A 19,369-nucleotide genomic window follows, 5' to 3' on the forward strand; every position below is an offset into this window, starting at 1 on the left:
AATACTGTAAAATCTGGTACTGATGTTATCCTATCCATTACACTATCTGTGATTTTTTTAAAAATCAAATTGTTCATCAGGTTTCTAGGTCTTTATAAGGGCTTATATCTTCTGGCAGTGGCGTTGGATTGCCTCTGCACAAAGTGAATTTCCCCGACTCTATGCGGTCTTTCGAGTCCGGCTTTCACAGAAATATACAGCACGTTGCAGCTCTTCTCCGGAAACTCCGTCAGATCACAGTAGAGTCGGGGAAGACAGGATATGCCCTCTTTTTACGGCACTAGCTGCCATATGGTAAGTTTAAAGGTGTCAGAAAGATATAATTTTCATAATGTTATTTGTAATTTATTGTAAAGTAGAGTAATAGTGGGGTTTGTGTCTATGTATGTGTGTGTGGGATTTAATTGAATTAGAGACAGCTGGCCTGAAGGCTTTGATGTAAAAAGAGAAACTAAGTTTGATATGATAAATAGGTAAACATGGGGGAAGTTTTAGAATGTGAGGTGTAAAGGGAATATTTGCATTTTTGAATAAACCAGACTAGCTTGAATTCAAAAGAGGGGGTGAAATGTTTCACCTAGTCAGGAGAAGTTAAGAAACAAGTGTGTTTATTTTTCCCAAAGATTACTGGCAAAATTGGTACTATGATAGATTTTTATAATTAGAGAGGTAGAACCCAAAGACATATTTGCATTCAATGGAGAAAATATGTACAAAAGAGAGAAGGCTGTGTGTAAGGGAAAGCATTCTAAGATCTAACAAGCGTGAAAAGCCTCCAGCCTTTCTCCCCAAACTGCTGTCTGCAAGAACTGAAGTTAAGAAAATTCACTTTGAATTCGACTATTCAGGGTGTCATGTTACTTTGCCTGGGCCTTTTAAAATCTGTGTCTTTTTACTGTTGCCTTAGATTAACTAGGGGAGCTAGGAGCTATCATAGCAGTAATTTGTAAACCTATGTATGTGCTTAAAGTCTCTTTGTTATTAATAAAGGTTTAATTTAGTTTTGTAAGAAACCTCTAAGCCTTGGTGGCCTTTTTACTGAATTCAAAGCCCCCATCGCGAAATAAATACAAATTGAAAATAGTTGTGGCAGCTGTTTAAAGTTTCACTCTGGGATTTGAGCAGCTTGTCTTTTACCACCCGCCTGTCATAACAAAAGGTTCAGTTTGAATGTTAAATGAATGGATGACTGAGTGGGTAAGTAGATAGGTGGGTTGGGGGGGGGTAAGTAGCTGAGTGGGTAGTCGAGCTGGGTGGTGGTGTGTGTTGGGCCTGGTCAGGAGAGTAATCATGAGGTTGGGAGGGGTAGGCAGGTCGGGCGGGGAGGGGTGGTCAGGTTGGGAGAATAGTCGGCAGGGGACTTGCGCTGCGGATAGTTAGGTGGTCAGGGGATGTAGTCAGGTCGGGAGGTAGTTGGGTGGTCAGGAGGTTAGTCGGGTCCGAGGGGTGGGGGTGTGGTGTAGTGGTAGCCAGGGCACCAAGGTGGTAGTCGGATCGGTTCTGCGGTGGCGGGGTGGGGAGAGAATGATCATCAAGGTAGTTAGGGGTTCGGGGGATTGATTTTGGGGTCATTTCTGTAGTTAACCAGTTGGTAGACTAGGTTTTAATCTGTCTAACGTTTCCTGGTTAACTATCCAGGTAAGTAATGCAGAACTGTCCAAAGTCTCCGACTCTAACTCAGAATCGTTGGCATTTGCGGAGGTCCCTGGGAGCAGGGGAATTGCCCTTTGGAAGTTGAAACTTCCAGGGCAATTCCCACGTAGGACTTAGGACTTCCAGAGTCCTGGATGCATATCTTCGGTCGTACGTTGGTCCAATGTTTTTAAAGAGTGACCTAAAAACATTTTTTTTATGATGGTATAAAACCTCTGATCAAATTGTAGCTTGTAAATATGTAACCTATTGAATGCTACGCAGAAGAGAATTGTTATTGAGTAAGCAGCTCCAAATTTATCACATTTTTATTTACTATTTACCATCCTAACCCTTCACCAAATTCAACTGCAGCTGTGAACATACTGCCAGTTCATCATGTTAGGAAATAGAGATAGTTCAAATAAGTTATATTTGTATTTGTGGGTGTTAGGAATGAGTTTTAGTTTTACAGTTTGTTTGATTTGTATTTCTGTATCTGTGTGTTAAGAAAGGTCAAATGGAGTTTTAGTTCCACTTTTAAGGGCTGCTTGCATTTCTAATGAGAGGTTTATGACCCCTGTAAAGAAAAAGTAAGCACACGAGTAGAAAGAATAATGCTGTTGCCTAGCATCAGCGGGGCCAGATAGGCAGGTTCCTCCCACAGACAGACACACACAGCTTAAGAAACAGCAGTTTAAAATTCAATTGAAGTCAGGACTCCAGAGAGACTGGACACTGGGAGAGGGAATTGCAGATTTCCCAAAAGAACATAAAGATCCCAAGCGAAGAGAAAACCCAAAAATCCAGGAGAGTGAAAGCGAGGAATGTCCAAAGGAGTCCTTGTAGTGAAAGGAAGTAAAGGAATCTGGGAAAAGGTCCTGTTAAGTGAAGTTAAGAGTGAGGGGCAGAGAGTAAGGCATCAAGTTTCAGATTTAAAGTGAGAATAGCTTGCAAGAAACAAGGTTTAAAGAGCCAACTGAAGGTCTGTAATTCTTTGCTATGGCATGTGAAGTAGCGGTGTACTGTTAAGGCTGAGTTGGTGAGAGAGAGTGCATGGAAGACAGCTTGAATGCATGTGGTGACCCAGGGAAAAGGAACATCAGAAGGAGAGTTCGGAACCCAAGAGGTGAACCCTTGTGGAAGGTGTCTGAGAGAAAGCATCAGTTTGGGAGAAGATACCAAGGTGAGGTTTTGGAGAGTGGAGATTGGAAACCCTCCTGTCAAGGACGGAATTCCGTGAGTCTGGTTGGCTCACGGTGTGACAAGCACTTGGAAGGGGTTGAGGAGAGATCCATAGCATCTGGTTGAGGTGGCATCTGTCACTTGAGGTCAGAGTTTGGTGTGTCTGACCACAGGGTGCCATAGGTTTACATGGACTGGGTACATGCTGTGTACATTAAAGTATAAGATAGCTTTTGTGACTTGTGTTACCCTTACAAATCTGTATATATCTGTAACGATATAGTTGTGGGTGAAAGAGTACTGTAATATAGTTCATCAGCTGATTCCTGTGATTATGTTCAGTAGCTACTCTCCATGTATTTAAACAAACAAATAAAAGTTAGGATCTATCAGGTTGGTTCCACCCTGGTATCAGGCTTCTACAGGGGTAATCTCAGATAGGGATCATAACAATCAAGCAACTGCAATGGGAAAAAAAGAGTATTCAAAAGTGTGTTCCAATGCTGCAATCTTGACATGACCAATGTGGCACTATAAAGTTGCACCACCTGCATATAAGTCGCTAAAGCCAAACAGTTCAGAAAGTGAAAGGGCGAAAAGCAAGATAAAGATTAAAACAATTTTTAAATGACGTATTGCCATCGGATGCTTTTTCTGACCTTTATTCTTCCACTATTTTATGTGGCGCTTGTAAGTAATAAATTTAAAGATAAACATTATAAATGTGTGTTCCCAGCTAAGAGCCTTGATAACTGGTCGTCAATTTGGGCTTTTGTGCATATGCTTCCCCACTGCACATTTTTTTTATCAACTAAAATTAATAAATGAAAAATAATTGGACATGTGTGGTTTCATGTTATATGCCCCTTATATCACTTTAATGTCTTTTTAATGTGCTTAGGTGTTGCATGTTAAGTGTGTTTTTAAAAATTATCTTTTTTGCTGAGGGAGTTGAAATGAACTAATTTATAAGTTAAATGTTAAACTGCAAATTCTGGAGATCTGAAATATAAACTGAGAATGAAGGCAATACACAAACTGCACAAAATATTAACTGGCGCTTATTCTTTACAGATGCAGACAGACTTTTATTTTTGCAGCATTTCCTGTTTCTAAATTGGAGGATTATATACGTGGACACTTTTTTCAGAAAAAAATTATTCTCTTTTTTTTCTTATTCAGCCCCTGAATATATGTTGTGTTTACAAAATGGAAAATTTGACAATGCAGATAGAATGTTCAACAGGTTCGTATTAATACCTTTGGGACAATCTGATGCCTCATTAAAAATATTTGTGTGTTTGTATGTGGATATTTATATTTCTAGTACATATCTATGCTATGTTTAGTTTTGCAGAGACCTGGAGAAATTGTTTAGAAGGTGCAACAGATTTCAAAGAGGTAGGAGATGAATGTTATATTTATTCTTGTGTCATCCGTGGAATAACATATCAGAATTATCAATTGTTCTGCTAATCATTATTTCACTTTCTAGTTGATCCCAGAGTTTTATGGCACAAATTCCAGCTTCATTGTGAACAGTTTGAAGTTGGACCTTGGGAAGAGGCAGGGAGGCAAGATGGTAGACTCTGTGGAACTTCCACCATGGGCTTCAGGTACTTAGACTTGGTAGAGATTTTTAAGTTCTTCTTTCTATATTCTATATTCCATGCATGGAAGTACCATGCATATTTCAGCACTCAAGTCTTTATTTATGTTCACGTATCTGGGCATTAAAGGATTTATTCCCTAAAAACTGCAGCAGGTGTTGTTTAATTGATCAAAAGCTTCCTTCTAACAGAAATGCGAATCATGTAAATCTACATTCAGAATCATAGAATTGTACTGCACAGAAGAAGGCCATTTGGCCCAATGTGCTTGTGCCAGCTCTTTGAAAGAGTTATCCTGTTACTCTCACTCCTCTATTCTTTCCCAGACCATAGCAATTTTTCCATTTTAGAGGCCCTTGATCAATCTTTTCCCTTACCAGTAATGCCTACATCCCATGAACGACAAAAAAGATGAGAGTAGAGAATAGTGGAGGAATTAGAAGCAAATATAAAATAATTACCTGTCATTAAATAAAATAATTACCTGTCATTACCTAATTACCACTGTCCTCAACAGTGCTAACAAGTGGCACTCACTTAGCAATATTCCGCTCACTGACGCCCAGTTTGGATTCTGCCAGGGGCACTCAGCTCCTGATCTCATTACAGCCTTGGTTCAAACATGGACCAAAGAGCTGAACTCCCAAGGTGAGGTGAGAGTGACTGCCCTTGACATCAAGGCAACATTTGACCGAGTGTGGCATCAAGATGCCCTAGCAAAACTGGAGTCAAAGGGAATCAGGGGGAAAACTCTCCACTGGTTGGAGTCATACCTAGCACAAAGGAAAATGATTGTGGTTGTTGGAGGTCAGTCCTCTCAGCTGCAGGGTATCACTTGAGGCGTTCCTCAGGGTAGTGCCCTCAGCCCAACCATTTTCAGCTGCTTCATCAATGATCTTCCTTCCATCATAAGGTCAGAAATGGGGATGTTCGCTGATGATTGCACAATGTTTGGCACCATTCGCAACTCCTCAGATACTGAAGCAGTCTGTGTCCAAATGCAGCAAGACCTGGACGATATCCAGGCTTGGGCTGAAAGTAACATTCGTGCCACACAAGTGTCAGGCAATGACCATCTCCAACAAGAGAGAATCCAACCATCATCCCTTGATGATCAATGGCATTACCATCACTACCCCACTATCAACATCCTGGGGGTTATCATTGACCAAAAACTGAACTGGGCTAGCCATATAAATACTGTGGCTACAAGAGCAGGTCAAAGGCTAGGAATCGTGTGATGAGTAACTCATCACCTGACTCCCCAAAGCCTGTCCACCTTCTACAAGGCACAAGTCAGGATTGTGATGGAGTACTCCCCACTTGCGTGGATGAGTGCAGCTCCCACAACACTCAAGAAGCTTGACACTGTCCAGGACAGAGCAGCCCACTTGATTGGCACCACATCCACAAACATTCACTCCCTCCACCACTGCCGCACTGTTGCAGCAGTGTGTACCATCTACAAGATGCACTGCAGGAATTCACTAAGGCTCCTTCCAAACCCATGACCACTACCATCTAGAAGGTCAAGGGCAGCAGATAGATGGGAATGCCACCATCTGGAAGTTCCCCTCCAAGTCACTCACCATCCTGACTTTGAAATATATCACCGTTCCTTCACTGTCGCTGGGTCAAAATCCTGGAACTCCCTTCCTAACAGCATTGTGGGTGTACCTACACCACATGGACTGCAGCGGTTCAAGAAGTCAGCTCACCACCACCTTCTCGAGGGCAATTAGGGATGGGTAATAAATGCTGGCCCATCCAGCAAAGCCCACATCCTGAGAATGAGTTAAAACATTACAAGTACTCAAATGAAATACATAACGTATAAAACAGCGTGAGCAAGTTATCTTTAAAGTTATCGGAGCCTGAAATGTAACAATAATGGTGTGCATTTAATTTCTGAAGTATGGATTACTAGTTACAATACTTCCCTTGACATTTTAAAATTTATAAATGTGTCGCTCCACCCCACTGCCTACCGACATATAAACTTGGGGAGGAGAGGAAGATTTAATAACTTGCTCACATTGTCTTATATGTGGTAGAGACCAAGGGTTTGGAAGATGCTGTCAAAGGAACCTTGGTGAGTTACTGCAGTGCATCTTGTAGATGGTACACTCATTTCTTGGGAACCTCCTTTCAGCGTGGACAAACATCAGCAATGAAACTCAACATCACCTCCAATGTACGAGCGCAGTCTTTGGCCATCTGAGGAAAAGAGTGTTTGCTGACAAAGACTTCAAACCCAGCACCAAGCTCATGGTCTACAGGGCTGCAGTACTACCTGCCCTCCTGTATGCGTAAGGGACTTGGACAACGTATAGCAGACACTTTAAATCTCTGGAGAAATATCACCAGCAATGCCTCTGCAAAATCCTGCAAATTCAGTGACAGGATATGCAGTCCAATATCAGTGTCCTCCCTCAGGCCAACATGCCCCATATTGAGGCACTGGTTATGGTTAATCAGCTATGTTGGGCGGGCCACATCATCCGCATGCCTGACACAAGATGCTCTGAGCTTCGTCATGGCAAGCAATTGCCAGAGGAAACGTTTCAATATCCTCAAAGCCTCCCTGAAAAGTTGCAACATCCCCACCAATTTGTATAAATCTTTTGTTCGAGACTAGAGAAGAACTGGAGAAGAAGCATTCGCCAAGGTGCCAACCGTTTTGAACGTCTTCGACAGACCCAGATGGAGGCCAAGCGCAAACAGTGGAAGGAGTGTACCAAAATCTGAGCATCCAACCCACCCGCCTCATCAAACACTACCTTCCCCACCTGTGACAGTGTGTGCAGGTCCAACATTGAACATTTTAGTCATCTCAGGAGCCACAACCCTGGAGTGGAAGAAAGTCACCCTCGGTCCCAAGGGACTGCTTAAGAAGAAAGTGGTATATACTGCTGTCACTCTGTGTCAGTGGAAAGAGTAAGTGTTTGAGGTGGTGGATGGGAATGCTGTTGTATATCACTCATATTGAAGCATGGGTGTAAGGCCGCCATTTTCAGAGAAGTGCCCAGTCTGCTTCAAATTACCTTGGAAGGGTAAGGTAGCTCAAAAATTTGAGCAATAGGTATAGCTAGCCGTTTCATACTGTACTATGCAGTAGCAAAGAGAGTGGTAGTTTCCACTGACAGGATGTCGCCGTCAAGCCATAAAGATGTTCTGCCTACCAGACAAATGAGCAATGTGGTAAATGAATTTCAGTGCTGGTGCAATGCCAGGTATGTAGGCCATACATCACAGTGGCTGGAGATTGTACCAAACAGAACATTCCTTCTGCCATTCGCAATAGGCAGAGTACAGACTACTCAGCCCGCCTGTGATTGCAAAACTCAGAATATAATGTCTAATGTTAGATCTGATTCTGCGATTGGACAACAGTTACTGAATAATCCCAAATGTGGTAAGAGTTACATTAACAACCAAGTTAAAAGTATCAGTCAGGCTCGCAATCTGGCTCAGTTACACTTGCTAGAAGCTACGTATATTCATATGCAGAGACCTATCCCCTGCAGGCAAAAGGAACATGTCAAGTAATTGTGTCTTGCTTTGAATTAAAAGCATAGGGGACAATAGGTCCCTGGTGCATTCACCATGGCAACACCTTGACCAATCAGAGTTGACTTTCCAACCAATCAGCACCCTTTTCTCATGCAGTATAAATTGTTGCTCCCTTTGAAATTTGGCATTCTTGCACGAATCCTGATTGCAGGATGAAAAACATGTCTGTTTCTTACAGAACTTGGAGCACTGTTGAACTGCCAAGTAACTATCTCCTTGATTTGTTGCAGTTCTTGGGGCAATGATGCCTCGTGCTGGTGTTGGGCAGAAACTTTCAGGATATTGATCTAGCAACAATAAACAAAAAGTAATATATGTACAAATTAGGATGGTAAGTGTATTTGAAGGGAAATTGCCAGTAATGATATTTCCCTGACATTGCTGCTCTTGTCCTTTTTTGAGTCCACTGGCAACAGAACTGGTGAAGCAAACTGCTGTGTCCTGGAATGGTGTGTAATTGTAATTGCAACTATTCAGATGTGGTGGCCTTGTCTGTAATTGAGGCAAAGAGAATAGGGAGACTGCGTAAGATGGCAAGGTCAATGACTGTGCATATTGAGGCTAGGTTAAGAGAGGACCTAAGGTAGTGAACTGAGAGGAGAGATGGCAAGATGAAGTGCATTAGATGTTGAAGTCACCAAGGATGAAAAGTCACTCAGTGTAGAAGCAGACAGAGGAAAACCATACTACGGTGAATAGTCGATAGATATTTCAGCTGCCTTTTTTGGGGGATTGATTATTGTGTTTCTGTTTGTAAACAGGTCTTTACCTTCACATTTCAAGGTTCGTCTAGCAAAAACTGTAGTTCTGCTTGAGATTAACAAGTATAGGTTGGACATACAAAATCATCTGGCTGTCTGAAAACCAGACAGTTTTGAAAATATTCCATTTGATATTCAGTTAAATTAAATTCGGACTTATTGTACAAATACTGGGAAAATTTGGCTAGGCACTTGGTGGCACGCCGGTCTAGTTATCAGCTTTGCTGCTTGTTCATAGTGGCTCATCGGTCTAGTTCCCACGCTCCGAGCCAACCCGAACAACCCTTGACCCCACCTGAACCGCCTGACCTCTGCCCCCATAGATTAGTGCTATTGTTATACCTGTGTCTTTTTCTGTGATTTCCTGTTGTTTGCCACTGCAATCATGTCAAATAAGCCAGTAAATACCCCCATGGGTAGCACTGCCAAAAGGAAGCACAATAGCCAAGAAAGTGGAATGACTGTAGAAATGAGATAGAGGTGCTGGTATAGATGAGTCTGGGGTTGTGATGGGGTGAAGGTTGGGGGCAGAGATGATTATGATTGAGTGATGCTGAAGATTGAGGGTGGAGGGTGATGAGGTCCCAACAGCTGTGGCTGAGTGGTGGGGTTGAGGTTGGAAAGGGTTAAGGGGATGTGGCGCTGATGGCCAGCAAGGTTTTAATGTAATATTGGGAGGAACATCCTGCTCACCAAAAGAAAAAATTGTGTTTGAATTCATATAAATAAAGTAGATCTCTGGTACTTGGAAATTAAAATTTCTTCATTGCATAATTAATGAATTTATTCCAGGTTTATTGCATTGATCAGTGCTTTATAATGAAATGAATAGCCAGCCATCTACACAGCCTTGTGTTAATAAAAAGCTGTGTTTTTCTATCTTCTCTTAATATATTGCTCAGACAATTGGCATGCTCCTATTGCTTTAACATATTCCACAACTACAAGCCCTGGAGCTTGTACAATATGATATGCAGTGTCAATTGTATTAAGGGTGCTTTTACAATCAACTTGTTGGTCTGAGACTGGTATCTGAAGATTGGTTACTAGCCAGGTAGTACCTATTTACATTGCTTAGGTTCTTGTCTGAAACTTAACCCTCCTCTCTTAGTAGCTAAGATGTGTGAATGGATGCCCACATGCAGAGAGCATGCTTCCAGCAATTTAAATGTATAAAGAGAAAGGGAGGGGGCAATGTCTACACACTCAATGTTGAACTTGAGGTAAAATTAGTTTAACAAGTGCCCAATAAATCCATAAAAATCTTCTAAGCAGTTTGTAAACACTCCTTGCTCACTTGGAGTGAGACTAATGCTCAATCAAATCACTCCTTGCGTTACTCCAGGACGATGTTGGTTCTTGACACCAGGGGCGAGGCAATGCCTCATGTTGTGTCGCTCGTGAAGCGCTAAGGATTTTTTGAGAGAGCGTGTTAAATATACTACTTTGTCTGTTGTGTAGAAATGCTATTTGCACTACTGTGTTAATGTGGCTAAGCAAGAGTTAAAGTTCATTGTGTCCTTTAGGCCCTGATGATTTCCTCCAGAAGAACAGAGATGCTTTAGAGAGCCAGTATGTTTCGGAACATCTGCATGAGTGGATCGATCTAATATTTGGTTACAAGCAAAAGGGGAGTGAAGCTATTGCAGCCTACAATGGTATGATTTTCCTAGCATTGTCAGAGGAATATCAAATTTTGAAAAATAAATCCTGTTAAATTGTGACTCATTGTAATAAGGAATTTTGGTTAAGTAAAAATAGCATATTTAAGTGTAAACGTTTGTTTCCCCATGCCACTAAATAATTTCAGTGATTGAAATGTAAAACTGAATTTAGAAGTATAAAATGTGTTTTACCTTCCTTTCAGAATTATTACTAAACAAAAAGCTTAGCGTTCAGCGGAAGTAGAACTTGTAGAGACTGAATAGAAAGGCACAATCTTCTTATCTGCTCCCCACAAACTTTGATGCAATGATCAGATATAGGTTACTATTATTGTCTTACCAACCTGTTTGATGGTAAGCCTCCATATAATGTCTGGACCATGTTTAATGCAGACATCAGTAGGCTGAGTACACAGTGTTAGAGCTGGTTAAGCATAGGGTACAGGATAGAAGGGCTAATGGTTGGTAATGATTTTATTTCCATTTACATCACCTTTACATCTATCTTTTGTTTCTTTACTTCTTCCATTACTACCCCTGTCCCATTACTATTCCTGTCCCTTTATGGCTTGTACCGTCAACCCTTCTGTCATTTAATCTGTCTGCCTTCCACCATATGACAAGGAGGTTCTTTCCTCCATTTCCACTTTGTTCTATTTCTGTACTTGCTTAAAATTGTTAAACTTGCAATGTTAGTTGTTACCTCTAGTGTTTTCTGGTTTTGATGAAAGGGCATCAACCTGAAACATTGGCTTTGTTTCTTTCTCCATTGATGCTGCCTTACCTGCTGAATATTTCCAGCATTTTCTGTTTTTATTTAGGAGAGGAAGGATTGTGTGGAGCATCTGGGAGGAGAGTGTCAGCTCAAATGTCATTGACATAAGTGAGTTCCATCCTGAGGCCCAACTATAGAGACAGCACAACTCCACAATTTGGAGCATTTTCTCCATTTTAACAAGAATTACTAGCAAGCTACATTATTTTCAGTTAAAGAATGATTTATAAATATGTAAGTTGTTGATCTATTAAAGATGAATAATTTACCTTTTATCAATCCATACAACATTTCGATCACAATTCAGGAAGAAACTAATGAATACCGATTTGTGCATCGTGTGTGCCAAAACTAATTATGATGAATATGTTAAATTTTCTAGGCTCCATCAGATATTTCTGTCCTGCTCAATGCCAAATATCACTCGCTTAAGCAAACCCTTGTTCTCTACAAATTGAAGTGTGACTTTATATCTGGTAATGTGGCATTGCCCTGGATCTAAATGAAAACTTTATCAAAATTAGCTCTCTGAATTAAAATGAATCCTCTTTTGACATCCTGGTCTTTGAAGAATAAACATGCTAGTAGACCATGTGAGCTAGGCTAAAACTATGGTCAAGCTTATTGAAAATTTAAAAAAAAAGAAAATCAACAGAGCCCAATTTCACTTGTTCATTGCCCCTTGAGTGCAAAAATAATTGAAGACACCATACGTTGCTAACTTCCTCAGGATTGCTGAATGCTAGTATGTAATGTAAACTTATTTTTCTAATCACTACATAGCCTTCAGCCTGTCGAGATTGGCCCAAAAAATATAACATACAGAAAATTTTAAAGACTTCTGTTTGGTCACTCCTCAGCCTTTTGTTCATTCTTTCCTAATGGGAATAAAACCACAGTTGTGGTGTCATCCCTGCAGATCTTTTTACACCTTCTCCAGTGCCTCTGGATCCTATCTATACTCTTCCTCTTGGGCAGTCCCACAGGATCAAGGGATGATTTGCTTCCAATCCAGTTCGATGGATTCTGAGATGGCTGTTAAGTCCAGTGTAGACTCTGCCACGTGCAGGGCAGGTGGTGCTTGGAAGGTTACTTAGATGAGTTGTTTGAAGGTTTGTGCACTTGCTCTGACACCTAGACTTCGCCTCTGCATGTTCCCACTGAAGTCTCTTGATATGTTTGATGCCCTCCTGAACGGACCTTCTCCGGTTTGGTCGGTCACAAGTCAGGGACTGTCATATGTCAGTGGGGATGTTTGACCTCTTCAGGGATGCTTTGGAGACATTCCGAGAGTGTTTTTGTTGTCATCGTGTCAGAACCCTGCCATGATCAAGTTCCGAGCAGAGCAGTTGTTTCAGGAGTCTGGTGTCAGACATACAACCGACATATCCCGCTCAGCAGACCTGATTTTGAGCGATTAGTGTCTCGATGCTGGGCATATTGGCTTGGGAGAGATCACTGTTGTTAGACTGTCTTTCTTGCCATCAGATTTGGAGGATGTTGTGAAGGCACTATTGCTGGTACCTCTCCAGTGCTCTGAGATGCCTGAAGCAGGATGTCCAAGTCTCCGAAGTATATAGGAGCATGGGGATCATTGCTGCCCGATAAACCATCTTAGCCTCAGGTTCAATCAGCCAGAGGCTGAGCTGGCACATTGTAGGCGGTGATGGACTTTGTCACTTATGTCTGCCTCCATTGAGAGCAGGCTTCCTAGAAATGGAAAACATTTTCCAGGATCCTGCCTATGGTCTTAATCAATGTTTATGATAATTAATGGAAGTGTTTTGTATGGGAACTAGTTGGAAGAGGACCTTAGTTTTCTGGGTGTTTAATGAAAGGCCCATTTTCCCATTTGTTTCGGGGAAGGAGATGACTTTTAGCCCACTTTGAGTGAGCGCGCATGCAAGTGTCATCTGGAGCTCAATGACTGAAGTTGGAGTGATTTTGGTTTCTATAGTATGACATAACTGGGGTCACAGATGTTGACTGACCTGTTGATTGAAACAAAAACAGAAAATGCTAGAAACAAATTTCCAACGCCTGTAATTTTTTTGCTTTTTGTTTTGAACTTAGAGCATTCCCTGTGAGCTAATTAAGTCTTGTACCTTCTGAAGTTCAACTTGAAATACCAGAAATCATAAACTGTCATCCGTAGTTGAACAAAGCTTAACTAAAGCAGTTGTATCCTGAACTTTGACTATGTTAAGTGCAAATCTATTTGCATATCTTACCAAGTCCTTTCATTTAAATTTATTGTGACTGGGATAAAACAAGCAGTCTTTGTTTCTATAATAAAAGCAAAATGCTACAGATGCTGGAAATCTGAAATAAAAACAGAAATGTGAGAAATGTTCAGCAGGTCATAGACCTGAAAGGTGGACCCTGTTTCTCTCTGCAAAGATGCTGCCAGGCATGCTGAGTATTTACAGAATTCTCTGTATTAATTCCCCAGAATTGATAATAAAGCAAATCATATTACAACATAGTACCCTCAAATTAAACTGATCCAATGGTTGGATGCAGTTTTTCTACACTGTAATGAGTTTTACTAGGCACTCCTGTGTTTGGTTGCCACCCCTGGCCATGAGCCCCGTAATTTCCTGTGTTAATCTGTTCATGCTTGTGCATCTAGATGTTTTATTATATAAGCTTAAGTAGAAGGAGAATGCTTAAAATATATTCAAGGTAATCTTCAATGAAGATCAAAACTTATATCCATTTTAAAGTTAGTGTCATTTTAAAAAGATGGTTTCAAGGAGGTAGCTTAATTGCTATTTGCTTACAACTAAAATTAACCTCAGTGAAGACTCCCGTTACAGAGATGTCAGATATCATGTCATCAGCCATTGTTTATTTATATATACACCTAGAAGTAAACAGATGCATTAATAATGTTACCAGATGTTAAGAGGCAATGGAGCTGTTTACTGCTCAATTGCTGTTCTTCTCCTTGCCTCCCCCCCAGCAGGTTTGGCTTTGGTCATTGTTGTAGTATGTTGGAAAGAAACCTTTTTCCTCTAACTTGTTTTGATCACGCAAATTATTAAAGTGCACTACTTCAAAATAAATAATTAAGATAGTTGTAATACCTGCATAACTCAGGTTGCTGACACTTGTAGGACGTATTCTTGAGCATTTCATCACATGATTCCCCATGCCTATTCACTATGATTTTTCTCTTGGCTTGCTCACAGCAACTGTTGGGAGTCTGCAGGGAAATCCTGGAAGGTTGGCAACTCTGCCCGAGATTTTAACTCACTCAAAATACGTTCACTTACACAGTGTTAAAATCAGGCCCTTTATGTCTAAGATACAAGATTAGCAAAGTTTTTTGGGTAAAGTGCATCATTCATATTTGGCAAAAGTTCGTGGAACCTTAGAAACTTATAGCACGGGAAGGGCCCTTTGGCTTGTGCTAGATCTCAGAGCAGCCGTTCTTAGTCCCACATCCCCACTTTTTCCCCGGACTCCTGTAAATTCCTCATCTTCAAGTATCTTTCCAAATCCCTTTTAAAACTAATGAAATCCGCTTCTGTGACTTTTTTGGGTGGAGCACCTAACTTTGAGGGAGAAAATTTCACCCCATTTCCTTTCCAGATCTTCTGACATTGATTTTGAATCACTTATCAGAGGGAATAGTTTTTCTCTATCTACTTCATCAAACCTGTTATTTTGAAAATCTATAATTTTTTGGGTCACCTCTTTGTCATCTCTGTTCCAAGGAGAACAGTCATAACTTTTCCAACCTCGCCTCATAACTGAAGAGTCTCACTCCTGGTGCACCCTGGTAAACCTGCTCTGGTGCCCTTACTTAATTCCTTTACACTGTCCCTGTCCAGTTAAGGCCTAACCTGTGATTTATAAAGTTATCACATGGTTTGGCATAGACTCAGTGGGCTGAAGGCCTCCTATTTCTTATTGATTCTGTGACTCTTTGCTTTTATGTTCTATTTGTCTATTTACAGAGCCAGGTAAACCATATACTTTCTGACCACCTTATAAACTTGCCATGCACCTTTAAGAATTTGTGTATATAGTTACAACCGGGATGGGAGGAGTGCACAGATAATCTAGCTGCACTATTCAGATTGCACCATTAATTTAAAAATTTAATCCACTCACCAAAATGGACAATTATTTACCTTTACTACTGTTAGACCGGAATAAAAGAGACTTTAACCAGGCTTCTTCCAATAAACTCAGGATAATTTATTAAAAAGCAAAACTTTTTTAAAACAAGTTGTAAGAACTGGTTAACACACACTTGTAATCTGGAAGTGTAACTATCTATCCCTTTTAAAAGTACCCTAGCATGCACGTGTGCAAGCACATACACACGCGCACATATGAAGGACAAACAAATAGCGTCTCTCCAGCGATGGGCTTTGGACAATAGACTTAACAAAAAAAAGGATAAAATTTGCAGGGTTTCAACGCTGTCAATCTGTTGGTCTGAAGACAGATCGTTAGTTCCAGTAGAGGCCTGGAGGTTCTCCCCAACGGAGTGTCAGCATGTAGAAACATAGAGCCAGATCAACCCTTCTCGTCTCTCAGTTTTCCAATGACAGACAAATTCCACTGAGTTGAGGATTCTTAGCTGGATACTGACAATCACGGTTTCAGGCAAGCCAAGGAGAGTGTGAGCTGGGCAGCATTTCCCTTTCTGAGTTCGTTTGCAAATTTAAAAAAAAAATCAAAACTTAAACTTCTTCTCTGTCATGTAATTTCCAGTAAATCACTAGCCTTTGCCTTTAAACCAATATTTTCCCCATCGATTAAAATAATTGCAGTGCAAACAAGCAAACAGCTCTTCCTCCTAAAGTACCATGCTGGTCAGGTGATTTCTTGGAAAAGGCATGCTTGCTCCCAGTCCAAAGGTGAACTTATGGCCCCTTTTTAAAAAAAATAATAATAATCCAGGTCATCTTTCAAGTGTCCAGATAATGCAATGTCTTTCCATATTTTAAAAGAAAGTATTGTCCTGAAAGATGAGATTCTGTCAATATGGTCACCAAGGTCATATGCACTTTTCAAAATGTTGCTTTTTATAGTATACTGCCGTTACATATTAGTACTCCAAAAGTGCATCACTTTAGACTGAACTCCATTTTCCATCCTTCTGTGCATTTTACCATGCTGTCTGTCATCCTGAAGCCTATAACTAACCTCATCACTACTACATTTCTTAGTTTTATACCAAATGCAAACTTTATCATGCTGCTCCCTACGTCTGAATCTAGGTAATTTATAAAAATTGTAAAGAGTAATGGACCCAAAAATAACCCTGGGGAGCACCACTGCAAGCCACCTCCCAGCCTGAAAAATATCCATCTCCAACCACCCTTTTGCTTCCTGAGCTGATTTTGAATCCACACTGCCAGTTTCCCTTTATTTCCAAGAGCTTCCATCTTAGTAATCAGCACTCCTGTGGCATTTTGTTTATGGCTTTCTAAAAGTTCATACATACATCGACTGCACAGCCTTAATCATCCTTCTGTTACCTCATCAAAGAATTTATTCAAGTTAGTCAGACACAATTTTTCTTTAACAATTGCATGTTGACTGTCTTGATTAACCCATGCCTAATTCCAAATGAGAGGTCCGTGATAATGGACTCCAGTAACTTCCCTACCATTGATATCAGGCTGACTGATCTGTAGTTTCCTGGTTTATCTCTCCCCTTTTTTGAATATTGGTATAACATTAGTAGCTCTCCAGCCCTTTAACGCTGCTCCTATTTCCAATGAGGATTCAAAGATTGTTACCAATACCTTTGCTACTTGACCTTTGCTTTCAGCAGCCTGTGATGCATTCCATCTTCTTAACAACCTTTAGTAATGCTAATCTTTTTAGTACATCTCTATTCCTGTCCTGTCCATAACGGCCCTCTCCTCTTAGTGTAACCTTCCTTGTGAAAACAGATGCAAAGTACAATAAAATCTCGATGAGTTGAATCCCAGCAGACCCACCTCCAAATCCATGTTAAGCAGAGCTTTGTAATAACCGAAGAGGCCCACATGGATGTGTCTCCATGTAACTCGATATGTCTACAAACGTGGTCTGTGTCAAAAACGACAGATTCAAATAGCAAATGAAAACACACTAAAACAGTAAATGTGTGAAAAAATCTTTATTTAATTTGTTCACACCTTACAATAATCTGACCTTGCAAATGAATGCCACTTTGCATTGAGAAAAAGCTGAGAGTTAGCTCTGGAAAAACTCTAATCTTTTTCTGCTCAACTGCTATTTTTGGATGCGTGCAACACAGCCATGTTGTCAGTGCAATCAAACATGTTTTTGTGCTGCATTGTGATAATCCGAAGCATCTCTATGGCTTTTACAGCATCGGATAGGGAAACAGACGGGTGAGTGGCCAGGAATTCATTGGACTCTTCAGGAACATCAGCCTCCTTGTGCTCCTTGGTTGAAGAACATCCTGCATCTATGATGATATCATCTGCCAGCTCTGTTGTGCATCGCCCATCTCCCTATGAGTTTCCATGATTGTCTCTGCTGGAATTTCCATGTTGGCCTTGCGCAGCCGAGCAAACAGTGCCTCGTCATCGGTTGGTTGGCCTCAGCCTGCTCCTCGTTCTTGCTGTCTTGTGTAGTCATAACGTGTTTGAACCCAATGTGGCGGAAGAAGTTGGCAGGTGTGGCTTCTGTCACCATCTTCCACGCTGTTTCGCCATGTACACAGCCTCTAGTAGAGTGGATTGTACTCCTTATATCAATGGTCTCGATAATCAGAAAGATCAGCTGTTGGTAATGGGCTTTCGAATTCCTAATCGCCCTTGATCTATTGGCTGGAGTTTGCCCGTGGTGTTGGGAAGCAAGAACATCGACTTGACACTCTTGAGGCCAGTGATGTCGTGGTGCGCAGGGCAGTTGCCTGTATTGATGACAATCTTCCTTTTCTTTCATTGGTATGCTTTGTCAACTTTCCTGATCCACACCTCAAAAATGCTGGAGGTCATCTGGGTGGTTTTGTTAGTGCCTTACTGCGTGGGTAGTGTCTTGACATTTGTGAAACAACATGGTTTCTTGCACTTTGATATCACAAGAAGCTGCAGCTTTTCAGTGCCATTCATGTTGGCCCAGACCATAGCAGTGTCACGTTCCTTGCTCTGCTTTTCTACTATTACATATTTCATCTTTAAACATCAAAGAACAGCCTGGCAAAAGAAGATAAAACATTCCAGTTTCATCAGTGTTAAAATGTCGTCTTGTTCAAGACGTGGGCAAATCCATTTTGGAGTCAATCAAGTGTCATTGCTGTCGTAACCTCACTGCTTACTGCGCGGAAGATGATCCCATACCTTAGAAACATAGAACCATAGAACACTACAGCACAGAAAAACAGGCCATTCGACCTCTCTAGTCTGTGCCGAAATATTATTCTGCTAATCCCATTGACCTGCACCCAGTCCATAACCCTCCAGACCTCTCCCATCCATGTATCTATCCAATTTATTCTTAAAACTTGAGTGAGCCCGCATTTACCACATCAGATGGCAGCTCGTTCCACACTCCCATCACTCTCTGAGTGAAGATGTTCCCCCTAAACCTTTCCCCTTTCACCCTAAAGCCATGTCCTCTCGTAATCTAAGTGGAAAGAGCCTACTCGCATTTACTCTGTCTACATCCCTCATAATTTTGTAAATTATCTTGAATCCGTCCAGCCATCTGTCGTTGCAGGTGAACTCCATGTAGCTCAGCTTCTTTGCCTGGGCAACTCCCCTTTCCTGCAAGATTGGACTGGAGATGGGAATGTTCTCAGCTCGGGCTGCTTTGAACCATGTTAGCAGAGCTTCTTCAAAGTTGGACAGAATGCCTGTTTGTCGAAGTGTTCTGAAATGTTCCCCTTGTGTTTCATAATGGTGGACAAACTTGATGGCGGAATCTCCCGCTGCTTTATAGTGTCCACTTTCAGCTTCACACCATCGTTTTCCACTTGCTGTATCAACTTCACCTTTTCTCTAATTGACAACACTTTTAACTTTAAGATTTAACCACACTCGCAGGTTTTATGTATCCATTCATAGGGAGATCTCAACGTCAAATGATGTCTGATCCAATGCTCCATGGTTTTGTTCTGTTATGTGGTGTAACTCCACTCTGGTCGATGTGGTCATGTGACAAGTTTGGACAAATTCAGCTAATCCG

The 19,369-nt window shown here is 41.1% G+C and overlaps 1 protein-coding gene across 4 annotated transcripts in view; it reads left to right on the plus strand.

Annotated features, from left to right (window-relative positions):
• The window catches only part of nsmaf (neutral sphingomyelinase (N-SMase) activation associated factor), an 84,337-nt gene that overhangs the window by 34,816 nt on the left and 30,152 nt on the right, over window positions 1–19,369 (plus strand). For all 4 annotated transcript variants that reach the window (XM_078540450.1, XM_078540446.1, XM_078540448.1 and 1 more), the window contains 4 exons: window positions 4,000–4,063; window positions 4,167–4,218; window positions 4,313–4,433; window positions 10,288–10,419. In XM_078540450.1, coding sequence (XP_078396576.1) covers window positions 4,000–4,063; window positions 4,167–4,218; window positions 4,313–4,433; window positions 10,288–10,419 — 369 coding nt within the window. The remainder of the gene's footprint in view (window positions 1–3,999; window positions 4,064–4,166; window positions 4,219–4,312; window positions 4,434–10,287; window positions 10,420–19,369) is intronic.

Source organism: Cetorhinus maximus, chromosome 4, assembly GCF_964194155.1.
Source record: "Cetorhinus maximus chromosome 4, sCetMax3.hap1.1, whole genome shotgun sequence".
Lineage (NCBI taxonomy): Eukaryota > Metazoa > Chordata > Chondrichthyes > Lamniformes > Cetorhinidae > Cetorhinus > Cetorhinus maximus.